The following is a 27,908-nucleotide window of genomic DNA, read 5'->3' on the forward strand; positions in this document are numbered from 1 at the left end:
CTTCATACACCCCTTTTGTTTCTTAGGAATGTGTTCGTTGTATACAACCTCCTCGACTGAATCCTACATTCACTGCTAATTGGTAGCCATTTGTGTAGTAGTTCATACGGGAGGTGACCGAAGGCAGAGGTTATTTCCTTCATTGAGGCCACTTCCGTCGTTGAGGCCATATCGTCCGACGTCTATCAAGATTAAGTGCTTTCTTGTGGCAGATCAGAATGGACGAATTAAGAACGAGTTGCCCTTTTTAGGGTCCTTGGGACTCTCTTACGTCCGTTTCTAAACACCATTTAAGGGCGACGTACTACCTTAAAGGTCTTCATAGAGGGGAAAATTTTGGGAAAGTGGGGAAGAGAGAGGAGGGAAGTAGTTTTTTTTTACTGCAGAGATGGCAGGGGAAAGTCCATGCATTATGTTATAGCTGTAAAAACCACATTAACTTAAGCTCCCTGCATATACTCTCGACACTACCTCCACCTGTTTCAATCATCATCAGGTTAGAACATCTTTGTTGTTGCGAAGATGAACCAAATATCTTAAATGTTTCGCGAGAATGTATTACCTAAGTGATATTGTCATAATTTGGCATTATGCTAAATTGCACGGTGTCTACAATCTTAAACCAGTAAGTTCTCTGGCTATGCAGCAGTTATCTCAGGGGGAAAAAGTCGCGGTTTGCAAAAAGACCCAAGCATCAAACCTTATTAATTTTATTGACGGCAGAAAAACGTCCTACAGAATAAATGAATTAGAATGAAAAAAGGATAATTAACGCGGGATGACAAACGCCGTTTTCTAGTGAAATAACTTTGGTTGATATGATGACCATCATTTATTGTGTTGATTTCGATGTATTATAGTTTGTGGTATCAAGACTGCTGTGGAATCATTAGCAATCCCTCAAAAGATGAACAAGTCCTTGAAGGACATTTTTGGTAACTAAAAACGATGGTGCTTGCACTAAGCCAGCAGGTAGTGTCAATGAATTGAAATATAACTTGAAAGAGATATTATCATATTTGATAGAAAGTGGGAACCATTGCACCAACACAATGCGGGTGTTGCGAGCTTTTGATAACTATCACATAACTCCCATTCCCCCATGACCCCACCAAATGGTGCTTTCATTACCTGCCGTGCGTGCGATAAACTGACCACCTAATGTGTAAAAGTTCGCTACTCTAGGAAAATAGTTAATGATATGTAATTCTACTCGTAGTTGTGCGTAATTGTGTCGCATTATCCATTTTAAAATGGCCGATTTCACCGGGAGCGACGATGTTCTTCATGGCGGTTTACCGTTTGAACGGATTGTTTGCGACATTTAGAGGATTATGCGGATTACGGTTGACAAAATAAGAATCGTCAATTGTTTTAGACGCATAAGGCTCGTAGTCTCTACGGCGAACATATTATATTTGGATGAGTGTAAGAACAAGGTTCGACCCTGGATGAATAATCTTTTTCACGTGCTAATCAGTTGGGAGAAATTTCGTGAGTGGTTCCTCCGAACCCTGGACTCCTACGTAGATGGCTCATATTACGGACAGAAACCGTGATTATGTACATTTCCTAAAGCTTAAGCCCAATGCCTTCGTTTGTCTTTTTTGGTATTGCCTTTAGTTTTAATCGAATGGAATAAATTGTATTTTTGGGAATTTTGAGCGACTAACCCGAGAAAGTAATGAAATCACATTTTTTCCTGGGTGTTCCTCAAGTTGTCTCTAAGCCCCGAGAATATCGGCCTAATCGCCCAGTCTGGGAATTTGTGTATTATATTGTCATCATATTCGTCACTCTCTTATCGTCGGGGGTATTTTTAATGGGCTTCACAGCTACTAGCAGGTAACCTTGCATTTTACTGACTCACGATTGTACATTTACGCATCGTCCTCTGCAAATGTAAATACTTAATTATATTTCTCTTAAACAAATAAATCGTCGGTTACTCGGTCGCGGAAATTCTGAATGTCCGCCATAAGGTCAACGACAGTGCACGCAGCTGTAGATATTTAACTCCGAACAAAGGGTTGGATTACCTTCGCGTGTGGAAACTGGTGGGATTTTCCAAACCAGGAACTGTCTGAAGAGAAAGTGAGTTGGATGTAAGATGTAACCAGACCTCTATCTGGAATACCTATTAAAACACGAGGACGTTCTTTCTCTTTATTTCACCGTCGGGTACAACTTGCTACACACCGGTTCGTGATCCTGATACGGAAAGACAGCATTTAATTAGGTTACCCTTCAAGCAAAAACAGTTAAGCTAAATTAATTTGAGAATTCATGAAGACATTTGCTGTCGAAGCTTTTCGTGTTGTCAAAGTTATAAATGTTTATCATTGATTATATGTATCTGCGTGCACGGAACATCACTCACAGAAATCAACTGAAAAGAAGAGAGTAATACAGTACTGTCTTTTAAAATGGAGCTCGGTCCATTTCTTAAGAAAGTCACATTTGGTTAATCTCTCTGCTAAATATTCATTTTTAAGATGCAATTGTTTTAATATTTGGATAATTATTTTTCTAGATCTAACAAGTTCTAACATATCTTTTGAGTTAATTTAGGAATAACGGATGAACTTTTTTCCGAAAAAGAGAACTCTTGGTAAAAGCACCATCTATTCATGTGTTTATGTTAACACGGACCAAAATAACATTTGGTGGATGATTTCCTGGTCTCAGTGCCCATGTGATTATCTATTACTAAATTATTTTTCTGATGGAATGCTTATTTTTCCAAGGTTATTCTTCGCTTTAACTCTCTCTCACGCTTTTTCGCTCTTGATGACCCTCTCTAGGTTGAGGAGGGTTTCATCCTGGTTCTAGGTGGTATTGTCTCGTTTGATATGTTTTTATTTGTATTATACTTTCTCTTTCCTGTCTCCATTTTTATGATTTAATGTCGTTCATATTCGATTAAAAACCTGGCGTCTTAGAAAGTGTTTTGGCATGTATTCATGAATATTTACTTGTAGGTAACGAGATATAGGGTCATTTTGACTAATTTTTTTTCTTTCCCTTGGTTCTTTTTTTGCGTATGTTTACACCACTTTGTCTTCTTTATCGTGCACAAATAAGGTCTGTCCCATCCATATAATTTCGAACATCCTCTTTGTTTGAAATAAGGGCCTCCATTCTACCGTATATCGTTTTCCAAATCGGAAAAGCCGCCTATGCCTGTCTATTCATCTAAATACTCCTCACTAAAAACAGATTAAATAAGCAACAATTATTATGGTGATGTATTGATACGGCGACGCTAATTGTGCCGGCCCCCAGTGGACCTCGATTACGTTTGGGAAGCTTTAATTGTAACAGTAGCTACTACTTTTGAAAAATTCAATTATAGGTGTAACGGTGGTATGAAATTATATCAATTTACAATGCTATTTGTAATATATCAGTTTAAAATTTGTACTATATGTCACCCTTTAGCGAAATTGTCATTTTAATACGTTGAATCATCATGTTTTTCAACTGGAGAACGTTGATCTGTTAGCTGTACAATATTTAACGACTAATTTTTACCCACAATATCCGTTAAATTTTTAGGGTAATAGCAACTTATTTGCATTTATTTAATTTTTAGTAATGGCTTCCTCAACTATCACTTGCGTTTACAATTTTCTTGTGTGATTGGATAGGTCGCATAAAATCTTAATACAAAAAAATGACTCATCGTTTCAATATAATAGCCTTTATTTCCATTTTTCCGGTACTTCTAACGGTGTAATATTGTTATTATTTTTGCAAAGGTTTCATAGCAATTCAGAATATGAAAAATTGTATTCTGTTTACTTTAACTGTACACTGTATGCAACGTTAATACGTAGTATTCTTTTCAAATAGTTAAGTGTATGGCGTGAAGATGAATAATTTCTCAATATATGTACCACCTGCGTCTTCTTCTGTCTATCAAAATTATAGGAAAAATAAATTATCGTTTTAGGCTGTTACAAATATAAAGCCTCGATTAATTAGCGATAAGCTGCCCCACCCTCTTGATCGTATAATTTCCAGTTCGAATTTGTAGCTTCTGATTAGTATTACGTATCTAATATCGTACAGAGTGTTACGTGAGCCAAAAGGGTACTAAAAGTGAGTTCATGATTTCCTTAATTGAGAAAATCTAAATTTGGAGATTTGAAAATGAATCATTGGTGATTTTCCTTTTCGTTTCACCCGTGCGTTGCAGATTAACGGACAAAGATGACTTCATCCCGGTACATTTAATTTTTTCTATTAGAATTTGTCAAGTTTAGTGACTTTGTCTGGTAAAATATATAATCAGTTAGCAAAGCGTGCTTTAACATTCAAAAAATTAATAATACTATACGTGAATTACAGTTAAATTGGCATTTTTAAGCGGTAATTCTTGAGCACCACTCACTCACTTAGTCAAGAAATTGTTTCCATGCTGAATTTCTGTTCCTGAACTCGGAATATACTCATGTTGTAACACTGAGTACCAGCGTATTGCAGTTTTCTTGAAATTGATCTACTGCCCTACCGAAAAGAAAATCTGCGATAAATCTAGAGTGTCTTCCCGTCTCTAAACAAGGGACATCTCTCAAATAATTTTCCGCCTTAGAAGGATTCAATATTACCAGGTAATCATTTTTCAGGGTGTGTAAGAGTTTTCTCTTAATCCTGCGGTATCTTATTCAATTCTATCGCGGGAGAGAGAATTATTCTGCCACGTACTTGTTAGAAATGGAACTAGGTCAGTTGACCTCAGACTAAGCGAATTTATCATTGGAAATGGTCATAGCCAACGGCAGGTTCCGTTTGGTGGACGGAATTGTGCCATCACTCATTTTTTCTGTAACATATTGATTATGTTCCACTGTGGTAAATGGTAAGATGATTTCAAAATGACTATGAATTTTTAATTCACAAAATAAATGGTAGCGATTAATACTTCCTTGAGAAAGAATTTGCCTGCAATTCAGGTCACCGAAACCACCTTCTCTCTCGACGGCCAAATAGAGATGCCTGTGGTCCAAAACATTCATGGAACCCGTTAAGATGTCCTGTGAGTTTTGCTGAAAGTTTAACATACTTAAAGTCCTTGTACCCTACGAATCGGAGTAACGGTTTTTTCCCTGTAGGATTGTTTTGAAAAAAATTTAAATAGCAAAATGATCCATGTGAGACTGTTCTAGGCGAGCACAGTGGAACATTGTTTCATAACTTTAAGGAGGGCTTAAAAAGCTAGAGTTACAAGTGTGTTGGTGGAAATATATAACGGCCCCGTCTAAGTCTTGAACTTTAAACCAGTGACGTCAGATTGCGTAATTCCGTCTCAGATCCGGGCTGTATTATGCGATTCCAACGGTCGCGATTTAAAATTGTGGCCTGGTAATATAATCGCGACTTCTGGGACCTGTTCTTTTATAGCTAACAGTCAGTTTACTTCTTCTGTGTCACTTCATATAAGATATGTACTTGGGGAGATTTCCGTAATATATATGCCTCCTCTTATCGGACATATAGTTCACAGTATGTATCAGAGTGTTTATTTATAATTTTACGATTATTGTTGAAATACTTAATAAAGTGAGTTTTAGCACTGAGAAACGGCTCTTGGTCCGTCCATCAGCTTACGGGATTTCCTAATATGACGAGCTACTAATGTATTCGGCACAATAGTGATCAGTCGCTATTTTTATATTTTGACGAAGTGATCAATGACAGTCTAAGCCATAGGAAAAAGCCAGGGTTGGGAATATGTCTGCTGAAATTAAATTTTCTGCATTCCATGATTTTATGCTTTTATGGGAAAGGTTAAAAGCATTTCTTATTACTAGCTGCCTTATTGGCACAATTCTAATCATGTTTATTAAGCCTGTATGGCTTTAACAAATATTTACCCTTCCATTTAATCTGGAAACAGTTTTAAAAGTCTTAGGATATGTTTTTAAGTTACTTTTTCGTATGATTTTTAAATTTTAAAGGAAATAAGCGTAGAGAAATGGATAAAATACTTCAAAATTACTGAGAAAATACAGAATACAAGCCTAATTTTTATAATTTTGCGTAAAAAAACGCATGATGGGACGATATTTTTATATCAACGATAGGTTTTAGAGAGGCATTTTTAGTTTTCCTCTCGTGGTCCCTATATTTTCCTTTTTTCGTTATTCGTTTACGGCCATAAGCACCAGGGAGAAGACCTCGGGAGAAAAATCCAATGAAAGATTTTCAATAGCACCAAATGCCGCGGAGATATTAGCAATTTTACTTAGTTTCCCCTTTCAAAAATTCAAGAATCTTCTTGCAGCTGACTACTTACAGAAAAGTTGTCATTTAGGGAAATACATAGCTTAAAAAGTCAGTTGATCGGCTTATTTAGTAACACGGATATGAAGATACGTTTGGGGAGAGAAATACATTAAATGTATATTTGGCAAAGGAAACCAGTTAATGATTCCCGTATTGTACTGGCAGCATATGGAATTCCTGGTGAAATCCCGATGTCTAGTCACCTCGCCGTAGGACAATATATTGGAGTCATAAATGATATTTCCACAAGTGCGTAGTAGAACATTTCGCCTTATTAATTCAATAAACATCATTAATAAAATTTTAAATCAGAATATTACCGCCCATCAATAGCTCTCCAGCGGGGACGTCCGGAAAAAGCGTTCTAAAACACAGAACGCGCATTAATGGTTTGACGAATTTTTATTAAAGAACCGTAAATAACTATATTATTATAAATAATCTATCGGTTAACAAAATAGCTATAATGAACTCGAATATCATCTCTATGTTTCAATGGGCACTCTTCCTTTTAGTGGCTTCATCAATGCGTAGAATTTTTATTTGTGTAGTGTTGTCACTGAATATTTGCATTTCTCTAGCATTATCATCCTAGTCGCCAAAATAATCTTCATTAACTTTGTCTACATGTGAGCTCGAGTCTCATGTATTGGTTCTTAGCATTAAAAGTAAGTAATATTACTTTTCTCTTTCGTTAGGCATATACTCATGATTTTCTACGGTCATTTTCAAATTAAAATATATTTTTATTATCTCTATCTTGGGCCTTCATTTGTGTTTTGTTCGGTTCAGTTCAGCGGCGTAAAGAGTGTAGGACCAAAAATTAATTAAAAATGAAGGCAAACGCCTAGTTGTTCAGAGATATAGGAAAGTAACCCTCAGACCTCTTAATATGAAGGTATGTACTTATTTTAGAATACTGGGTCAAGTTAATTCGTTGACTTCGATACCTCTGTGGCATGCTCCTAACACGTTGGCTGAGTTTTAACAGTAGAAGTTTAAGTATTGACACAAATACCACGTATCCTCGATCCATTACTGTGTCAGTATGCTAGGGGTTTGGGTATCCCAAGTTGTAAACACACTCACACATAAACTAAGTGCATCAGAACACGTATAATATAAGCAGACTGCTTTTAGACCCTTTAGAACTTACTGCAAGTGTTTCTCGAATGTTTTATGCAAGTAATATATTCTGATTATGACATGGGAGTTGTTGGTCCCCTCTGCCTGACCTCCCTGCCCAACCACATGAATATATTATCACCCATGCGGGTGATAATATATTCATGTGAAAATGAACTCATTTGGAAATTCCTCCTTTTTTCTTGGGCGTGTTGATTTTACAATAGTATGGCTGAGCATTAACACGTGTACATGCACTGGATCGTAAAACTAACATTGTTTTTTTAAACGTGTGGTGGAGGGGTTAAAACAGTCAAATAAAGCGAAAATCTGCATTATTATATTGTTTGTATTGGATGAGTCAGCGTTAACTGACGATTTCAGTAATAATAATTGAAAATACTGCAGGTAACGCTGACTCATCCTGCCTTTGGGCACATATGCCATATATTATTGAGTAAATGGAAACTTGAAAATTGTTACCGAAAGGTGAGACCTAGAAAACCATAAAAACTAATGCCAGTGAGTTAGGTAATAACTTTCCGCTTGCATCAAGAATAATTCTTGTCTCAGAGCGTGAAAAATGAACGTAATTCACACTTGGTGCCCAAATCTTGCGCGATACGGGAGAATAGGTAGGCGGGAATTTGAACGCCTGTAGTTCGTGGCCATATTACGTGATGCTCTTCTTCCATGTTATGGCTTTTCCAAGGGGACGGAATTTGATATGTAAACCTTGTAATTCAGAGAGACAACCAATTTATCGGTAAACTCAATCTTCTGTTTTGTTAATTGTTTGCTTTTTGCATGTTATACACCCACCCTTAGATTTTTCTCATATTTTAACAGGAATTACTTTCGATAATGAAAACTCATACTTAGTAGTGTTGAGGGGTAAAAATTGGCGAGGGAATCGCAAATTACTTAAGAAATATGAACGATGTTCTGCATCTAAAAGAGTTATAATTCAGTATTGTTCTGTTTAATATTCAAGTTTATTACTTTTCTTTAACAATTCATTTTCCTCTTTCATGCTCTATTCAAAAACACTACAAGAGTAATAAATCGTAATAAAAGGAATATCTAAATAGAACCGTTCAAACACATTTATACACTATTTTTTAACTGATTATGTCCAACTTTATTTTAACAAAAATAGTAATTAAAATATTTACCTATTGGTGTACTTAAACACTTTGTGATTTTTTTCCAGTTATGGAAGTATTGAAGGCAGAGCCCGAGTTCTTAATATGGGGATTATGGCTGGCAACGATTGGATGCTTATGCCTGGCAGAGGTATTTGCAATAGTATCTGCTGCATTTGCTGTGATTAACACTGCTATAACTCCAGTCTCAACGATTGCTGGAATCATCGGGCTATACATATGGAATGCACTGACCGGTAAGAAGATAATTTTCCTTGGATTAAAAGCTAAAAATATATGTTACAGTTCATAAAATTTTCTCCAAGTTCATTATCTCCTTCTCTGGTATAACATAAGCCTTGGAAAAACAATTGGAAAACGTTTGGAGCATTAACCATTTAAGTTTTAAATCATTGAATTCCAACCATAGTGGGTTAAGCATTACTTCTGTATGCACTTTACGATATACACCAGTAGGGAAAGAATATAGATTGAAGAGTTAGAAGTAAAGTGATACCTTGGAATCTGCACTTAATATGTTCCAGAATCCCATTTGAGTTCCAAGACAATTAATTCTCATTGAAATAATAGACACTGAATATTTCTGGGTCCCATGAACTTAAAATTTTTTGGAACGATTTTAAAAATTAAAACTGGATTTAAAGGTGAAATGTTAACTAATAATAATAATTAAAAAAGGAAATTGATATAATTAAAAATACAAAAATCTATATTTACCTTAAAAAAGAATGATTTAGGTGCATTTAGAAGGAAGCTGGAGGAGAGAGATTATTGTTTCTAAGGTGATTCGCCTTCAATGATAACATCAGGTGATTGCATTTCTGGTGGTTATGGTGTCTGTATTCTTCGCTTTTGCATGCCCTCTGTTAAGGTTTCAACTTTTGGAGGGTTTGAGTCACTGGTTGTAATGTCTTTTGAAAGCCAACATTCCTAAGTGCTCTAATTTTGATGGCCTTCTTCAACATTCTGTAAAATGTTCAATGATGTTATCATTTACCTAGCCAACAAAACTGTAGAAATGGGCTTTAGGGGGACAGTTCTCAATGACTGTTTGAGTTTTGACCACATCCTGAGAAAATCCTTGATTTCCAGTACCTCACTCTTCCTCCCTTGAAGAAATTTTCCATGGCGTGTATCTCCTGCAGCTGAATGAAATGCTAAAGATCTTCCTTTTTTAGCTCAGCCCCGTGTTCATCCACTAATTCATTGACATCCATTTTTCTTACTTCCAAACTCGTGGACCTTTCCAGAGATACAACGTTGAGAACAACTGGTGGTTCTTCAAACTAGTTGGGTTTTCCTCCACCTTGGGCGTTTATAATTGCCTTCATTGTAATGTACAGGGATTAAGTGAAAGAAGTAACTATGAAGTTTCAATCTCACCCCAATAAAGTCTTTAAATAAATGTATAAAAATAATGTTTTTCTTTATAAATACTCATGGGTCCTCTAAATGGTGCACAACCAGAGGTTCGATCTTGTATTCCCCACTAGCATTACCTCGCAGCCAAAGAATAAGGTGGTCTTTCATTGGTTTATTGCCTGGTAGATATTTCTTCATTTGAGATATATGTTCACCTGGGCATCTTTTTCCAATTTTTCCTTAAGTGGTCTGTTTAATCACAATTGAACTTTTGGTTCAGAACACACCTCTCATCCCTTACAAATTCCTTAAAAAATTTTCTGCTGCCTCCAAATTAGAACTGGCAGTCCCTCCATGCATAAAATCGCTCCTCATTCCATGTATATTTTTGGTATTACTACCTATGCTACATTTGACTTTTAAAATTTATATCACGTTTTTTTAACAATGCAATTGAATTGCTAAATGCAATTTGCAAATACTAGGTAATTTTATAATAAGAGTTATTGTATATTTATTATTCCCTGGAAACGTGGAAAACACATTTAATTTGTTCAATAAGAGTACTTTTTAAGGTGTATCTACCAACACAGTGGCATGTTGAAAATCTTGATAGTTGCATCCACCAATACCAGATAGTATTTCTTAGAATTTTGAAACAGAAATTAACAACCTCTACTGATCTTACTGTCAACCAACAAGCCAACTCTGGAATCAAAAATATCTCCATTGAATTCTTTCTATGCAAGGATCATGTATTGGTTTTTTTTTAAGATTTCAAAATTCAGTGTATACTAGATTTTTTTCAGCGACAAAAGTTTCTAATTGTAAATCTTTTATGAAGCATATTTACTATCTTGGCTTCAACAATAAAACATGCTAGGAAAAATTATATCAACTCAGATTTCCAGTGAATATATTCCATTGCATATACAAGTAGTAGTAGTTTTGAGGGGAGGCGACCGACAGCTGAGGTCATTTGCGCCATAGGGGATGGATAGGAAAGGATGAAGGGTGGAGAGAAACCCGGCGTCGGCATTAGCCTACTCTTTACGAAAGGCGCCAAGGGGTCCGCGGCTTAACGTCCCATCCGACGGACGGCGTACTCACTCAAAGTGCCCTCCACAAAGCACCTCAAGCAGGGATCGAGATACCTCTGAAAAATATTCAACACCGCCGGGATTTGAACCCGGGCCCTCTGGGTGGGAAGCCAGTACGCTAGCCCCCGCACCATCTCGATCCCCCTTGCATATACAAGAATGCACAAGATGCATATCCAGGAAATCCAAGCTACTTTTATTCAGTTATGTTTCTATTAAAACATGACAATTCGAATTAGTGCTTCTCTCATTACCCTTTAGATATGGAGCAATTGTAAGTTATATTGGTTCAAATGAAATCACCATCAACTAATCAATTTTCTCCATGAAAATTGTCGTTTAACGTGAATATTTTAACCTAGTAAAAAAAAACCAAAAACTCAGTAATCAACCCGAAGGTCAGTTTAGTAGGTGATGGTAGAGATCACCCAGTACTATGCCCTATATGGGGTGTGAAAATTCACACATCAGGCCAGTTCGTTTCCCTGTGCCGGTTATGGTTTCCCAGGAAGACCTGGTCCCCGAAAAATCACTTTAGCTTGGGTGGAGCTGCAGGTGCCCAGAGTGCCTTGCCCGGGAATCGAACCCGGGACTCTCCAATCAACAGTCCAACACTCTACCCACTGGACTACCGCAACCCTTTTAACCTAGTACAGCCTAAAATATAATGTGTATAAACTCCTTTCATATGCATGGTTTACTTCTATAAGCCATTTTAGCTTTTTACATTAGGTCCTGGAGCTTTTTGACAGGACTTAGAATTTCCTTATTTCCTTTTGCATTTATGTAGGAATGTATGATTTTCAGATGTCTGAAATCAGCATGATTTTACCCGCATGTAAGATTTCAATAAGATCTAAATCACATCAGGGTATCATTTGGCTAATTAATATGATAAATTTACTATAGTCCTCTTCTGCAGTGTCATTACCCATCAAATTACTAGGAAAACTATTTCCTGGAATTGGTTGAGTGAATTTGAATCACCTATGCTTTATACAGATGTAAAACCTCATTGTATCATCTTGTGCCTGTTACAAATTCCAGTGATATTCAACCTTGCTGCTGTAGTCACTTGGGCAGTGCAATTTCATAAGAAGCTGCATGATAACGTGATGACCCAGGAAGACTTGGACATAAATTGGACTTCCAAAGATATGGCCCACGTTGGATATTCATTCTGGTAATTTTATGATTAAATTGTTCAAAATTACTCCTCAAAAGATATATTTTTTAGCATTTCTTTCTTTTGTTTTACTTTTTTATTACTTTTCCACTAGGTTTGTTGTTGGTGCAGTAATGGTGAGCCTCATAAATATTCTGGTAATATATTTTGGGACAAATAAGCCAAGAGAAAAGAAAAATATTAACCCAGTAATGGAAGAAAAAGGAAATGGTGCCATCATGTTATACTGAGTGCTGTGAAATTTTCCCTTGTGATCTTGTGTGTGGTGCCTCAAACATTTGTATAGCTAATATTAATATGTAATAAAACATCTAAATCTATGAAAGGTGTGGTATCATTTTTGGCTCGACAAAATGTCTACCACAATAATTCTGTGACTAAATTTTAGCGAAATCAAAATGTATAAAATATCAATAAAATTATTTTTTCAAAGTTTATTAACAATAAAAGAAAAAATAGGCATTCTCAAATTAAACAACAGATGGGAAACAAACAAAATAAAACGAATTTGAGTTTCAAAGGCCCATAAAGAAAGAAAATGTGAGTCCCTGATTCATCAGTGCATGTATACTGGGCTGTATTGCTTTTTATGAATTTCCCACTGGGTCACCACGTTTACATTGTCCGTTAATCTATGCTAGGAAACAACGACAATTCATATAGAAATACATTATTTCCTCTCTCTGCATTACTTTCATTTCCATGCTCACGTACATTTAGGCACTTCTTTGTTTGCTGTCCCAAGAATTTCACCAGCTCCGATTTCCTTTTACTCTGGAGAAACAAAATATTTTAATTTCTTGGCTAATAAAACAAATATAAGTGAATTATTAAAAATATTGCAGGGTTGTATTTTCTTAAAAATGGCTGAAAATATGTTTCCTTAATATCTAATTTTAAATGTACAACATATTTATAACAAAACAGTGCATGATCTTTATGTTAATGGCTATATTGGTACAGCATGCATCAGGTGTCTTGGAAGTAATATACAATAATACTAAAGAGGCATTTATTATTCAGCACTGCCTGCCATGAAGAAACTTAATGGTATTTTATCTAGGAACAAAATGACCCAGAACTTTATGCCATAACTCATAAAACTTAGACTATAATTGTTTATTTTTATAAATAGCTCACAAAAACATTTGTTAAATACTATATATTGAAAATACAGGTGATAAAAATGACCTCATTGGTACCTTCGGCCGATGATCTGTTAACATTTTTTCCCTGACAAAGCATTGTCTAATTAAGTAGTGATTGGTGAATTTTGTTACTCTTCAAAAGTATGTAGTACCATTTAAAATGCCATTTATGGGAGGGTAGTATGCCGTTATCACCATAAGCTGCCTTGAGCATGTCATTAGTCTTTTTCCTGGTTTTGCCCAGTTTCATGAAAAATTAAATGGCATAGCGCTGTTCCAATAAATTTTTCATGATTGAGATAGTGAGGTCACATCAAAGAGACTTTGCAAATAAACGATTGACACTCCACAAAGGCTGGGAGCAACCAGCCTCCAGCCTATCCTGAGACTTAACTCCCTTGAACCCAGCCAGAGAAACCACCACCCATCTTTCAGTCCATCTGGGAAAAACTAAATCCTACTACTTTTGGGACAGACCTTGTGTGTATATATTTATATATATACGCGCACAAACAAATCCCCTTCCTCCCCCTTGTCCATCCATATAATATATATATATATATATATATATATATATATATATATATATATATATATATATATATATATATATATATATATATATCCATCCATATAATATATATATATATATATATATATATTATATGGATGGACAAGGGGGAGGAAGGGGATTTGTTTGTGCGCGTATATATATAAATATATACACACAAGGTCTGTCCCAAAAGTAGTAGGATTTAGTTTATATATATATATTATATATATATATATATATATATATATATATATATCTGTGGCTTAGGGAAATAAATGTATTTTGTGATCCAGGCTACGATACACTTCTTTTCAAAAGGCCGTGGCCTTCTCTTTTATTTACCGGGGGTCAAATGATTGTATATTGAAAAATAAAGGATTCATCGTGCAATGCGACCTGGTGGTACATCTCTTCCGCTGAGAATCCGGCCAACTGTCCTACCTTCCTATGCCAGATTGGCCTCTGATACATCAGAGACCTTGTTTGGTACATAGGTATATATATAGGGGCGATGCCTGAGGAGGCAGTCAATCAAGTTAGCGCAAGAGGTGTACCACCAGATCTCTCTGTGTTTATACAAGTATAATATATATATATGGCCCGTCAAGTTGAAAGATCCAGTGCTCAAGTCCCGGTCAAAGAAATATTTTTGTGCTAGTGATCAGCTCAATTCCGCATTCCCCACCTCTCCTGTGTTCGTCCTTTAATACTCAAAAATATAAAAACACTGATATAGATTTTTAAAACATAGAAACACAAAGGAAACTCACGGACATAGGTAGTTTTTATGGCATGGCCGTCATCAACAGAATACTGTTCTCAGGGGTAGAGCGGAGAGGATATGTGTGTGGGGGGTGAGGGGAGGAGAGGTAAGGGACGAGTAGGAGATGGACAAGGGGGAGGAAGGGGATTTGTTTGTGTATATATATATATATATATATATATATATATATATATATATATATATATATAATTAATATACAGTACCTTTATATCCGTAAAATGTTCTTCTTTATGAAAATTGCATGGTAAATCTTCAACTATTGAAATTTGGTAGATGAAAAATTGTTTCCATTGGAAGGATGGCTGTTTCAACACTATTTTCATGGATGCTACATAAGGAGATGATGGGAGTAGCTGTTGGAGAAAGCTAGACTTTTATAAGAATGTTTCATAATTAATTGATTGATTGGAAAATAACAAAATGAATTTAATTTACTATATTGGAAAAAAAATTGGCAGAAAATTGTTGAGAGAAAGCCAAGTTCAATACCTTTTAATTTCATATCATCCCCATCACCTTAAGGTATTAAATTTACAAGATGACCACTTGATCAATAAAACTATTTTAGAAATAAATGGTAAACATTGACATTATGTGCGACCTTTTAATGTGACTCTCTCGGGAATATAAAAGCATGAAAAGTTTGTCTTAAAATCCTATACATTTTATGCATGATCTTACAACTTATGAATATAAAAGGATTTTAAAAAATACACAAGTGTGCAGGTAAAATTTATTCATAATTCCTTGAAAGGTGTTCAATGGCCAATGATAGACAAGTGGGGAGAAAAAAATGGGGCAAGGATTGAACAGGGAAATGGTAACTCACTGACCTAGACTGCTTGCTGGAGAATCCTTCCAATGATTGGTGCCAGCAGGACAAGGTGGATATTTGCGGCACTAATATTATTCATTTTTAAAACGGTACAAGCATATTAAATGTCATCAATATAAATAATACTATTTCAACATAAGTTCTCAAATATGACGAAGATTGTCACAAAAGAGTTCATGAAATCAGTAAAGTGGGTGAGTTAGTGACCAGGTATATACACCATTCTTGAAACTATGGATAGTCTTATTTCAACTGAATAGGCAGATAGTTATAGAGTCAAACATTCACATTATGAAATGTGTTGTAAGTTGATGACAATCTACAATAAGCAGTATTTAGATTCACTTTACCCCTTGGGGTGTAGTTAAAGATGTGAGATCTTAATAGGTAAGTTTCTAGATTAACTTTCACATGAATCAGAGCCTTAAATTATATAATCTAAACAGTCATAATTCCATACCTAGTAAAAAAAAGGCTTGCAGGAATCACAAGGTGGTATACTAGCATGCGAGCAAATAGTAGCAAAATTTGTTTAACATGTGGGGAATTACCCCATAACCCAATACCACAATTCAGATGACATTGAAAGAAGGCATGGTGAAGTGTTAAACAATACTCATTTGAAATGAGAAAGTTGAACTTTCCTAACATATAAACAGATTTACTCAGTTTATTAAAGATCTGACTGATGTGGATCTCCCAGTAAAGTTTTGTATCAATATAAATTCGTAGTGTTTTAGCAGTTTCAATTTTAGATACTTTTGATTTAAGACTGCATACAATATGCTGGGTTTTTTCAGTATTTAAATGTAAATGAATAATATCAAACCATTCCTTAGCCTTTCCTGGGGTAGTGCTAGATTTTGCCTTTGCATCTTCCAGATGTTGACCTTCTAGTCAAATTTTGACTTTCACTGTGTCCGAGCTGCACACAATAACAGGTGGTCACTGAGGAAAGGGCGTGTGGATGGTAAAGTATCTAAGGAAAGGAAAAGAAGGATGCCACACCATCTTTAGGGCAAGGCCACCTTAATCAGACAAAGAATGATTACTGAATAACAGCAGAAAAGATAATGGGGGAAGTTATGTAGAATGAGAAAAAAGAGAGGAAGAGGGTTTCCATGAGAATAATTGAAACATTGGGCCCAGACTTTTCATTAAACTATTTAAACTATTATTCTTTTATTTTTGAATGAAAATGCATATCCAGGGGCCAAGGAGATGGTTTGGGGGACTCTAACAGAGATGTAACCCTACAAAAGATACAGATTGGTTTGTTTCTATCAAATGTTTGATGGTACTGGATTTTTATGGTCTATTGTATTTTAAGTGTGCCTAAGGTTCCCTAATTCCCTTCCTTTAATAACTTTTGTCCATCATTACATAATCTTACATTCCACCACACGAAATCCGTATGCCAGGTCTTTCACCAAGTCAGGGGTTCCAGCCCCGCTCCACCCGAAACATTTTTTCTGCTATGTCAACCACACATTTGTGGTTTGGCCACATGGGAAGGATGCACTAAATGAATTCCTGTTGCACATAAACTGCCAGCACCCCAATATCTCCATCAGAATGGAATTGGAAATGATGGGCAAACTCCCTTTCCTTGATATCCTGATTCAACAGAAGAGAAATGGCACACTTGGACATGGGGTGTATCGGAAGCCAATGCACACTGGTCTGTACCTTAATGGAAAGAGCCACCACCACCCTGCCCAATGACGAGCAGTGCTGAACACACTCTTCCAAAGAGCCAGGGCCATCACTGACAAACACAGTTAGCCGGAGGAGATTAGCCACCTTAAGACAACCTTCCTCCAAAATAGGTGTAGCAGATGTGATATCTCTTTAGCCCTAAAAAGATCCTTAAACCCACAAGTGTGCACGGCGCAGGAGGAAAAAGAAAAGCCAATAGCCAGGGCCTGATTGTGATTGACAATCATTACCATTTTACAGCTAAATAAGATTAATATAGTATTATTAGCTTGAGAAGAACTCACAACAGTAAAATTTTCACTTCCTCCTTTCTCAAAATGTGGATGTGGCATGAGAACTATCTTCGGGATTGCTGCTATCCATACCAACTCCACTCCAGCTTTGTTTTGCTGGTTACTCTTCATCTTCTGTGCATATTTTAGCCATATTTGTAATTTGGCAGTGTAATAGTTCTTAAATGATATTCCAGCTATCTACGTAAGCAAAATAAAGAGTGAAAATTAAATATCACAAATGACACTTATAGACCCTGTTCAGGGATGACTAAGAATTTTCAGCAACTGCCAAATGCTGATTATTCCTTTTAATTTGCACACTTCCCTAGATATATTACCCAATGAAAAATTCCAACATTCCTAACTCAATAAATTATCCAACTGTGCTTTTTGAAGCTTAGTTGAAGAAAGATGATTGAACTCTATATTCATAAAGCTTAAAAAATACTTGGGTAAAAATCAATAGGTACCAAGTTCCATAAGAATATGTACGACTTGGTAGGGGAAATATATGAATACAGAGCACTAAAGAGAATATTAATGCTTGCATTAGAAACAATACACAAAACTAAAGGCGGATTTTTCCTAGTTCTTGTTGTAGAAGATTTCTAAACCTTTAATTGTACATTGAGTACATGCTTAAACGTTAACCAATGTATTCAATTGTTCCTGGCTCAACTTTGTGCCAGTTCATTTTCATTAAATGAAGAACACAATGTATATTTCCACTGTTCTTTATTCACATACAACTAGTTTCAATGCTTAGGTGTCATCATCAGGTACAAATTAATCAAGTTGCAGTCCATTTATATACCATTGAAAGGAGGGGTGGGTGAGAGAGGGGGAGAAGGAGGGGAAAAAAGTGGCGTTGCGATCGGCATTGATGGGAAGGGGGAGAGGGGTGTTAAGCATCAGGAAAGGTGATTGATGGGTTCACAGTGAGGGGGGGGGGGGTTATTGGGTCTTTCTGTGAAGGAAAGGGGTACTTCCAGGATTGGGGAGAGGTATTCAAACAATAAATCATTAGCCAAATGACCCGTTTTAAAATTCTTCCCGATTTCCAGCTCTTCCCACTTGTCCATCCTCATTCCTCTTTCCATTTGGTGTAGGAGTTCTGGGTTGAAATCACTCCCATGATTTTCTTCCCATAGATGCTTGGTAAAGTGAGATTGCTTGAGGTCACAATTCCTAAAACAGCGTTTATGTTCCTCCGCCAGTATTTTTATTGATCTCCCCATTTGATCTATCCCTTTCTTGACACTGTGATATCTAGAAAATTTAGTTGATTATTTTGTTCTTTCTCACAAGTGAAACTGATACTTATGTTGGGATTTAGGTTGTTCCTAAAATTTTCTAACTGTCTATCAGTGCCTGTTCATATAGCAAAGATATCGTCTACATATCGAAACTTACAGTGAATATTCTTTGTAATAATTGAGGGGCTGCTGAATATTTTTCTTTCAAAATCATCCATGTACAGGTCAGCAAGTAGTAGTGATAATGGGGACACCATGGCTAATCCCTCCACTTGTTTGAAGAATTCATTGTTAAATTGGAAATAATAGCTTTTTACAATACGAATAACTTAAAATCATTCTTGAATACTACAAAAGACAAAGTAGGAAAACAAAATAAAATTGGCATTTATAGGTTAACTTGTAAGGGCTGTAGGGCTATATACATAGGTCAAATGGGGAGATCATTAAAAATACTGGCGGAAGAACATAAACGCTGTTTTAGGAATTGTGACCTCAAGCAATCTCACTTTACCAAGCATCTATGGGAAGAAAATCATGGGAGTGATTTCAACCCAGAACTCCTACACCAAATGGAAAAAGGAATGAGGATGGACAAGTGGGAAGAGCTGGAAATCAGGAAGAATTTTAAAATGGGTCATTTGGCTAATGATTTATTGTTTGAATACCTCTCCCCAATCCTGGAAGTACCCCTTTCCTTCACAGAAAGACCCAATAACCCCCCCCTCACTGTGAACCCATCAATCACCTTTCCTGATGCTTAACACCCCTCTCCCCCTTCCCATCAACGCCGATCGCAACCCCACTTTTTTCCCCTCCTTCTCCCCCTCTCTCACCCACCCCTCCTTTCAATGGTATACAAATGGACCGCGACTTGATTAATTTGTACCCGATGATGAGGCCTATGCGTTGAAACTAGTTGTACATGAATAAAAAACAGTGGAAATATACATTGTGTTCTTCATTTAGTTAACCAATGTCTTGTGAGGTAGAAGGTCGGGAGTTGTACCGCAAAACAACAACTTCACACTGCTAAGGGAAAAGTTTTTCCAAAGTGAGCACTTAGATAAAGATATTCTGCACACTTTCTAAAATGTGATCAATGGATTTTATCTGCTTGAGATATTAGTCCCAAACCCATTTGATACTACCAATTTTATTTGGTTTCTCTAATGACCCTTAATGAAGAAGATTCCACATGGCATCCCATAAGGTTTTCAAATATGATTAATGTTACAAACAAGAAGGTGTGAGCAGTTTTGACTTCGCTTTAAACTTACCATATCATTAAATCTGCATCATGAGCTGATGGAGGGATATGTTTGGACATCAATAGTCCAACATTTTCTGCCAAACTCCAGAAAGAACTTTCAAAAAGAGCATATGACAGAAAAATACGGTACAAGTACATGGGGATATAAAATATTTTACAATATACCACAGAAAGGGTTCATTGAGTAAGATGAAAAAGGGCTCGAGCTTCATGTGCTATGAACACTGTGCAAAAGCAATGCCATGTGTGAATGAAAGTGTCATATTCTATTGCCATTCTGTTCCTTAAAATTGCAACCTAATATATTTCATAATTTCAACTGACAATGAATTTCAGTTTTTAAGTTAGTAGTGAGAACATTGTGTTAGCTGGTATGCCCCTTTGAAAAAGTCTCGCTAATTCTTTCTGTTTGCGTCATTTGTTTACTGATAATTGGGAAGCACCATGGTTTCTCACCAACCATGGAGTAGTGGTGATTGAATGGAAGACTACAAGCTATGTCATTCAATACCACCAAGATACAGGTTTAGAGAAAGGAAGTATCCATTAAGAGCCCCTCAAGAAGTTGGCCAGATGGAAGGGGGTTCCAAAAGAAATCATATAAATTAGGTATTTCATTAGATGTGGGAGGCAAGGAGACTGCTGAGTGCAACACCAGAGAAGGAAAATACAGCAAACAGGGACATATAATAACAATTGTTTACTTGTACAGAGATTAAAGCATATAACACATTAATAATATAAAAAACTTCAAAAATATAGTTCTAAAACAGCAATAAACATAATGATATAAACAAGAACATGCAAAAACACTGCTAATCTCTCCAGAAACTCCTGGAATTTATGCACAAATTCCCTGAGTTTGCTTTCAAAAAGCAACATATTATGAACTGCTCGGAGCTTACACTCATTCTATTAAAGAGCACTGATTCCATGGGATTAGATCTCATAGCAGTAATGTAAGTATTACTATCTTAAGTATTTACTTTTAAGTTATTAAGTATTTACTCTTTAGTTTTTATATTAAATAATAACAAGTTGTTTTCAATATGAAGTAAAAATGCAAAGATAAATGTATTTGTTCATTAGTCCCTATCCCTATAAAGGGAAAGGTAGTAGTATGTTAGGACTACAGAGCTATTAGTCTGATTTCACAAACTGCTAAAGTACGAGGGTGGTCCCATAAGTACCCAGCCAGACCTAGAGATGGGGTTAGTTGTTAGAAAAATATCACTGTATTAGAAAGTATGAAATCTATAAAGCATTTGGTTCAAGTTTGAACAAAAGTTTTTATAAAATGGAGAAAATTGGTCATCATTATGTGATACAATACTTTTATTTGAAAGGCCTCAGCCCAACCAATATAAAAGCAGAACTGGATTCTACTCTGGGTGAGCCTGCTCCTTCATTTACAACACTAAAATATTGGGTAGCAGAGTGTAAAAGAGGCCATACGAGCTGACAAGACGAGAATCCCATTGGTGAACTCTATCATCACCTACTAAACCGAACTTCAGGTTGATTACAGTGCTAATTGTTTTATAGGTCTGTTTTGTAAATTTTGAAAGGTGTTTGATACAGTAAATTTGATAGAATTAATGACTGTATAGTAGAAAATAGGAGTAGATTTGAAGGACAGGAGACTAATCCGCAACCTCTACATGCCTGAGACAGCTCAGGTATGAGTGGTGGCTGGAGAGTCCAGTTGTTGTAGTTGTTTTTTATGGAGGGTGACCAACAGCAAAGGTCATTTGATCCATTAGGGTTGGTTGTCTTGGGAAGGGTGGAGAGAAACCCATCGTCGGCATTAGCCTACTCTTGTAGAAAGGTGCCAAGGGGTCTGCAGTTTAATGTCCCATCCAATGCATATCGTACTCGCTCAAAGTGCTCTCCCCAAAGTACCTCAAGTAGAGATTGGAATACCACTGAAAAATATTTGTTGTCTCCAGAATTTGAACCCGGGCCCTCTCAGTGGGAAGCCATGGGAAATGTTATGAAGAGGTGGAAGGCAGGGTTATCCATTGTCACTGGTGCTGTTCAATATATATGAGGAACAAATGATTAAAAGGGCATGGGATGAACTGGATGTAGGAATGAAAGTCAAAGGGGAATTCAGAAAATCAGTTAGGTTTGCTGATGACAAAGCTCTAGTTTGTCCGTCAGCCAAGAGGTTTCCAGCATTGCTGAGTGAATTGGAAATTCAGTGTGGTAGAAATGGGATGAGAATCCATATTAATAAAACAGAGGCTATGCAATTTTCCAGAAAGAATAAAGCTAAGCTTAACATTAAAATAGAAGGGCAAAAACTAGATCAGGTAGAACAGTTGAAGTATCCCGAAAGTGTTTTGGACCAGCATGGTCAAAGTAGTAGGGACGTAAGGAGATGAATTGCATTAGGCAACAAAGCTTTCACATGGAGGAGGGAGTTTATGACAGGGTCTTTGAGTAAATCAATACAGTAAATGGTCATTGAAGCAGGATGATGGGCAAAGATTGGAGGCTTGTCAAATATAGGTGTGGAGAAGGATCGAGAAGGTGAATTGAATACAAAGGAAAGCCAATGAGGAAGTGCTACAGAAGATGGGATTGCTGGGAGAAATCATTAGGAGGAAGGAAAGATGATGTAGAGCTTATGGATTGACAGTTGCATGCTGACCACTGTGATATAGTGAAGAATGTAAGGTAAGAGAGGAAGGGGGGCAGGAATTGGATGGGGATGTTGGATGAAATGAAGGGAGGAAAGAAATATTTGCAGTTAAAGAGGGACTTACTGTAGTGAAGGATATTGGGTTGTGTGTTCTTAGGAGAGACAAGAGAATTGTCGCTCTACAGCTTGGTAACTTGCATCCATTCAAAACCTACCCTAACTGGTAGAATGCCAATAATAATAATATGTAAATGGAAGCCATAGATAGTATATTATTTATTTATCAGAGACCGACAGGTTACGCATATGAACTTGTTCTTAAATAGTTGTCTGAACCTTTTCTCAATTTTAAAACAAGTAGTTTGACAGAAGTGCCACAAAACAATACTTTCATAAATTCAGGGCAAAATCCTCAACAATAAAGTGAAAACAGAACATCCATAGATAAAGTGGTCCTAATACTCCTTAAAAGGTACCAAGTAGTTAAATCTATCCTTCAGGATTCTTATGTGTCCCACCTATGTAAAATGATTCTCAACTATAATTCCTAGAAATTTATTACAGGATATCTGAGGGATCAAACCTAATGAAATGATATGACCATTCTGATCCTCTGATGCCGACATAAAAGTTTGTATGTAAGTTTATTTTTATTAGCCATTTTAATTTATTCAGTGGTCTCGACAACAACTCCATAAAACATATATAATTCATTAAGAAAACATAGCAATAAGACAACATAAAATACAGCTGCAATAAGGTCTCAGAAGAGGCATTTATTTATTTAATGCCTTTCATTGGTGCATAGGGACAAGGAACAGTAAAGGGAAGGCAAACCTCATGGTGATGGGGGATTGGAACGCTGTTGTCGGCAAGGGGTGAGAGGGAAGTAGCGTGGGATACTTTGGATTAGGCAAACAAAATGCGGCGGGAGTGAGACTGATAGAAAACAAAATGCGGTGGGAGTGAGACTGATAGAATTCTGCAACGAGAAAAACATGGTAGTGGCAATTACCATACTTGATTAACATCCAAGAAGAAGGTACAGATGCCTGGAGACAGAGCACGATACCAAATTGACTACATCCTTGTCAGGAAGAGACACAAGAACCAAGTTAAGAAGTGTAGGAGCTACCCCGGCGCAGATATAAATAGTCATCATAACCTGGTGATCATGGACAGCACTTTGCGATGCAAGAAGATGAAGAAAGAGACAACAACCCAGATGGAACACTAAGATACTGGAAGAAAAGAGAACAAGAGAAAATTCACCACAGCCATTGAAAGGGAAAAGGATAGAAATAAGGAAAATGCAGCCCAGCCATGAGGGTCGAGGGAAAGAAATGAAGAATATGATAACCAAAGCTTATGCTCAGGTTTGAAGATGACATCGCAGTAGTGGGGGAGACGCGAGAGGACCTTCAAGCAACTCTAAGTGCTATGGATCAAGTACTGGGGGAATATAATATGAACATCAACAAAAAGCAAACTAAAATCCTTGTGTGTGGAAGAGAGAAGCTGAATTGGATATCACAATTCGAGGGGTGAAACTGGAGCAAGTGGAATCCTTCATCTACCAGGGTAGCAGCATAACATGGGATGGAAGAAGTTATACTGACATCAAGCGAACAATAGCCCAAGCTAAGAACGCATTCATGAAGAAGAGACAATTACTGCATTCAAAGAACCTAAGACGAATCATGGAAGCAATTCGTCAAGACTTTAGTGTGGAGCATGGCGCTCAAAGGTTCCGAGACTTGGAACATGGGAAAAGTTGACGAGCGAAACACAGAAGCCTTCGAAACATGGTGTTGAAGGAGAATGCTGAAGATTAAATGGACAGACAAAGTAACGAATGAGGAAGTATATAGTATAGAAGAACAGAAGATGATCAGACCACATGTAGAACTACGGCAAAGAAGAAATAGATGGATTGGACACACATTGAGGCACAATGGATTGATTAGGAATATAATAGAATGGAAGATTCCACGAGGAAGACCAAGAGACTTGTACTTAGGACGAATTAAGAAAGACATAAAACAGAGAAAGTATCAGGGATTGAGGGAATTGACATTGAGTGGAGTAGAATGGAGGTCTGCAGTAAAACAATCCTAGGATTGAAATACTGATGATGATTGGGCCAAAATTGTGACTATACCTTCTTCCGATAATAATTCCTTGCATTGATATGATGAGGGTGAAACATGATTTCCAAAAGTAACCTTAAGTGGACCAAACTTAAATTTGATATGAATCAAATAACTTCACGGCTTTCTACGAGGAAACAAATCATCTTTTACACAATCAAAAATATTGAAGTTCATTGACTTTACTTATGAATGGCGGCTATTCTGGGCAATTTCAGAAATTAACTTAGAATAAGTATGAGTATGTCATAAAAAATACCAACTTTGTACGATTCTTAATCATGTACAACAAGGCCACAGTAATCACTCCCTCTTTAAAGTACAGGCCTTATAGCTAGTCATCTCATCCTCGCAACCAGTGGGTCATACTAATCTGTTCAATAGAATATACTCGTTCGTCTTTTATTGGGCTGACAGTGGGATCCGGAAGTTACTCTCTCCTCTTAACAACGCCTGCCAAGCTTATTTCAATGAAATTTGAGCTAGGGGCTAACAGGACGGAAAATTTGGGCTTATATTGAAGAATACCCATACCTTGGGAGTAGCGCACAAAAAACCTTACCTGATAGGCCGGACTAAACCTATTTTCTATGAGACTACACTCTAATGCGGTAAGAGACTAAATCATTTGTCGTTTAAGAAACCAGAATGGGTATTGCTTTCATTCTTTATGAATTTATTATACGATACTAACCTTCATTAAACGCGGAAATTCGACATCCAATACCGAACAACCACTTCCCGCGTCGCATGATTTCCATAAATTTTGGCCAATTAAGGTTGGCTTCTTACAATATTCGTCAGTTAAATTAACGTAATTCATTTTGTGTATTGCCCTAATTACATCACATTGAAATCAGAGAAAATTTGAATCGACAGTTCTCGTTAAAAACGAATTTTAATCCTGTCCCTTACGAAAGGTTTATATCACGGTATTAACTCTAACCCTCGGGACATTGAAGAGAATCAAAAATAAGTAAGCCACAGTTGAACAACAATGCAACAATAGTGCAATCAAGCTCAGGCATTCCATGGCACAATAACGAGAAGAGACAAGCGAAGGGTCTCCTATACTTTAATTAGCGCAAATCATTTCCTTAAAATTACCTGTATTTCTGGGATGACTTTGAAACTGTTTATATCGACAGCTTCATGATAGTCGATATCTTGAAAGTCTATCGAGGCTTTTTCATTGCCAACCACTGACTTTTAAGAAACTTTGAATAATGCAAATATATGAATTAAATTGTGGTTTATGATTGGTTACAAATGAAAATATTTGAAAACGTATAGTATATGTGTCACATATTTTATTTAAATTCATTATATTTTTACTTAATGTATGGTTCTTTGTATTAAGGGATTAAAAATATGTAAGTTGGTGTAAATCGTTTACGCGAGTTTTTTGGGGATGTTTGCTTGGTGTTGGGGGTGTAACGGGGAAATATTTTAGATGGTCTAGTTCATTTAGGATGAACTTGGTAATGCAAAATCGTCACCTTATTGTATATGATACATTCATCATCTGAAATTCCCAGTTAGAAGAAGTGGTATTCAGTCGTATATTATGTAATCAAACTAGTATATCTGCCGATTTTCAAAGGATATGCCATGGCAGAATTCCTTGCTGAAAATAATCCCTGCGGGCAAAATATCCTAAATATAGTGTCAAGGGGCAATGCAATAATTGCTGAACTTCTACGCTTGAAGGATTATATTCCACCTGTATTCAAGTAAGTTTTAAAATGTCATACCGCTATTATGGATGGAAAATGAACCAACGGAGGTCAATTGTGTTCTCTTTTCCCATATAAGGTTGGAAACTAAACATGATCAACAAAAATATGGCGACATAATATGTGACTTCAGTTATTTTAAGAATTCTGATGAATTCGACCGAAAGATTGACAGTAATCCAGTGAGTACCCTGTGGAAGTGTTCTGTCGAATTTAGCTTTTTCATGCCTACTTATTGTTTAATCTTGGTCATTTCAGCAACTTCAAGACCTGGATGAAGAATTTAGAGAGAATTACATCGAAATTTTGACAAGATTTTACCTTGCATTTGAGAGCATACACAAATACGTGTCTGATTTAAACCACTTCATTTATGACTTGGAAGAAGGCGTGTACATACAACAAAATTTAGAAAATGTCCTCCTTTCAGAAGACGGGAAGCAACTTTTGGTAATGAGGGTTTTGGTCACTTCTTAAGTACCTTAAATCCACATTGTACTTCGTAAACCATTGTTAAAGAAAAAAACATAGTGGGGATATTTCTTGTGCAGTAACCCTCTGCGATGGTATACCCCACTTTCTAAACCTCCCGTATTCTACATTCCTCTTCACTCTAGTCTCCCCTCTTGTCAGTCAGCAGCAATGAGTCCTAGCCGCTTAATGTTTGCGTAGAAATTGGCAACTAATTATGGCCCTGGAAAAGAAGACACCTTTTGTTTAATATTCATGTGTGACACTTGCGTATTTGTGGACCTCGAATTAGTAAGCTGATTTGGAATTTCAGAGTCAACTTAGTGCTCAGCATTGAATAAATTAATATTGGTTAGGATGAATGTGGGAATACCCAGCAATGATCAATGACAAAGTCTGTGTGCCGACCTTTCACTTTATTGATGAAATGGCCTGTGGAGGATATAGCTATGCAGATTAATATTCAGTTTATCAAAACTTGATGTTGATTTTTAAAATGATTTAATTCTTTAACCATAAATACAAATATTCTTATTTTATTCTTCCTAAGCTTGGGAAATTCTCCAGCAATCATATGATTTTAAAACATGTCACGAAGCTATTTCATATTTTAAGTAAAACATGATTTAGCAATAATTATAAAAGAATAATTTATTTGATGAAAGTCCATAAATCGTTCTTCCTTATTCATCATATGCAAAAGGACATTTCAATGCTAAATATATTTACAGAAACTCTTCATCATATGCAATAGTAGTAGTAATAATAATAATTTTATTTCCCCAATTGACAAGTACATAGTATGGTACAGAATATCATACAATTATGTAA

At 36.4% G+C, this 27,908-nt stretch overlaps 2 protein-coding genes across 3 annotated transcripts in view; both read left to right on the top strand.

The window, feature by feature from the left end:
* Positions 1-13,082, top strand: part of LOC139687737 (clarin-3-like) — a 31,910-nt gene extending 18,828 nt beyond the window's left edge. The window contains exons 2-4 of the mRNA XM_071585007.1: positions 8,630-8,818; positions 12,092-12,227; positions 12,325-13,082. Of these exons, the coding sequence (XP_071441108.1) occupies positions 8,630-8,818; positions 12,092-12,227; positions 12,325-12,460 (461 nt within the window). The 3' untranslated portion in view covers positions 12,461-13,082. The remainder of the gene's footprint in view (positions 1-8,629; positions 8,819-12,091; positions 12,228-12,324) is intronic.
* Positions 13,083-26,296: 13,214 nt separating this feature from the next.
* Positions 26,297-27,908, top strand: part of Strump (WASH complex subunit strump) — a 35,995-nt gene continuing 34,383 nt past the window's right edge. For both annotated transcript variants that reach the window (XM_071585154.1, XM_071585153.1), the window contains exons 1-3: positions 26,297-26,603; positions 26,686-26,788; positions 26,865-27,056. In XM_071585154.1, the coding sequence (XP_071441255.1) occupies positions 26,482-26,603; positions 26,686-26,788; positions 26,865-27,056 (417 nt within the window). In that variant the 5' untranslated portion in view covers positions 26,297-26,481. The remainder of the gene's footprint in view (positions 26,604-26,685; positions 26,789-26,864; positions 27,057-27,908) is intronic.

The sequence above is a fragment of the Hetaerina americana genome, unplaced genomic scaffold (assembly GCF_022747635.1).
Source record: "Hetaerina americana unplaced genomic scaffold, ioHetAmer1.1.p SCAF_2, whole genome shotgun sequence".
NCBI classification, from domain to species: Eukaryota; Metazoa; Arthropoda; class Insecta; order Odonata; family Calopterygidae; genus Hetaerina; species Hetaerina americana.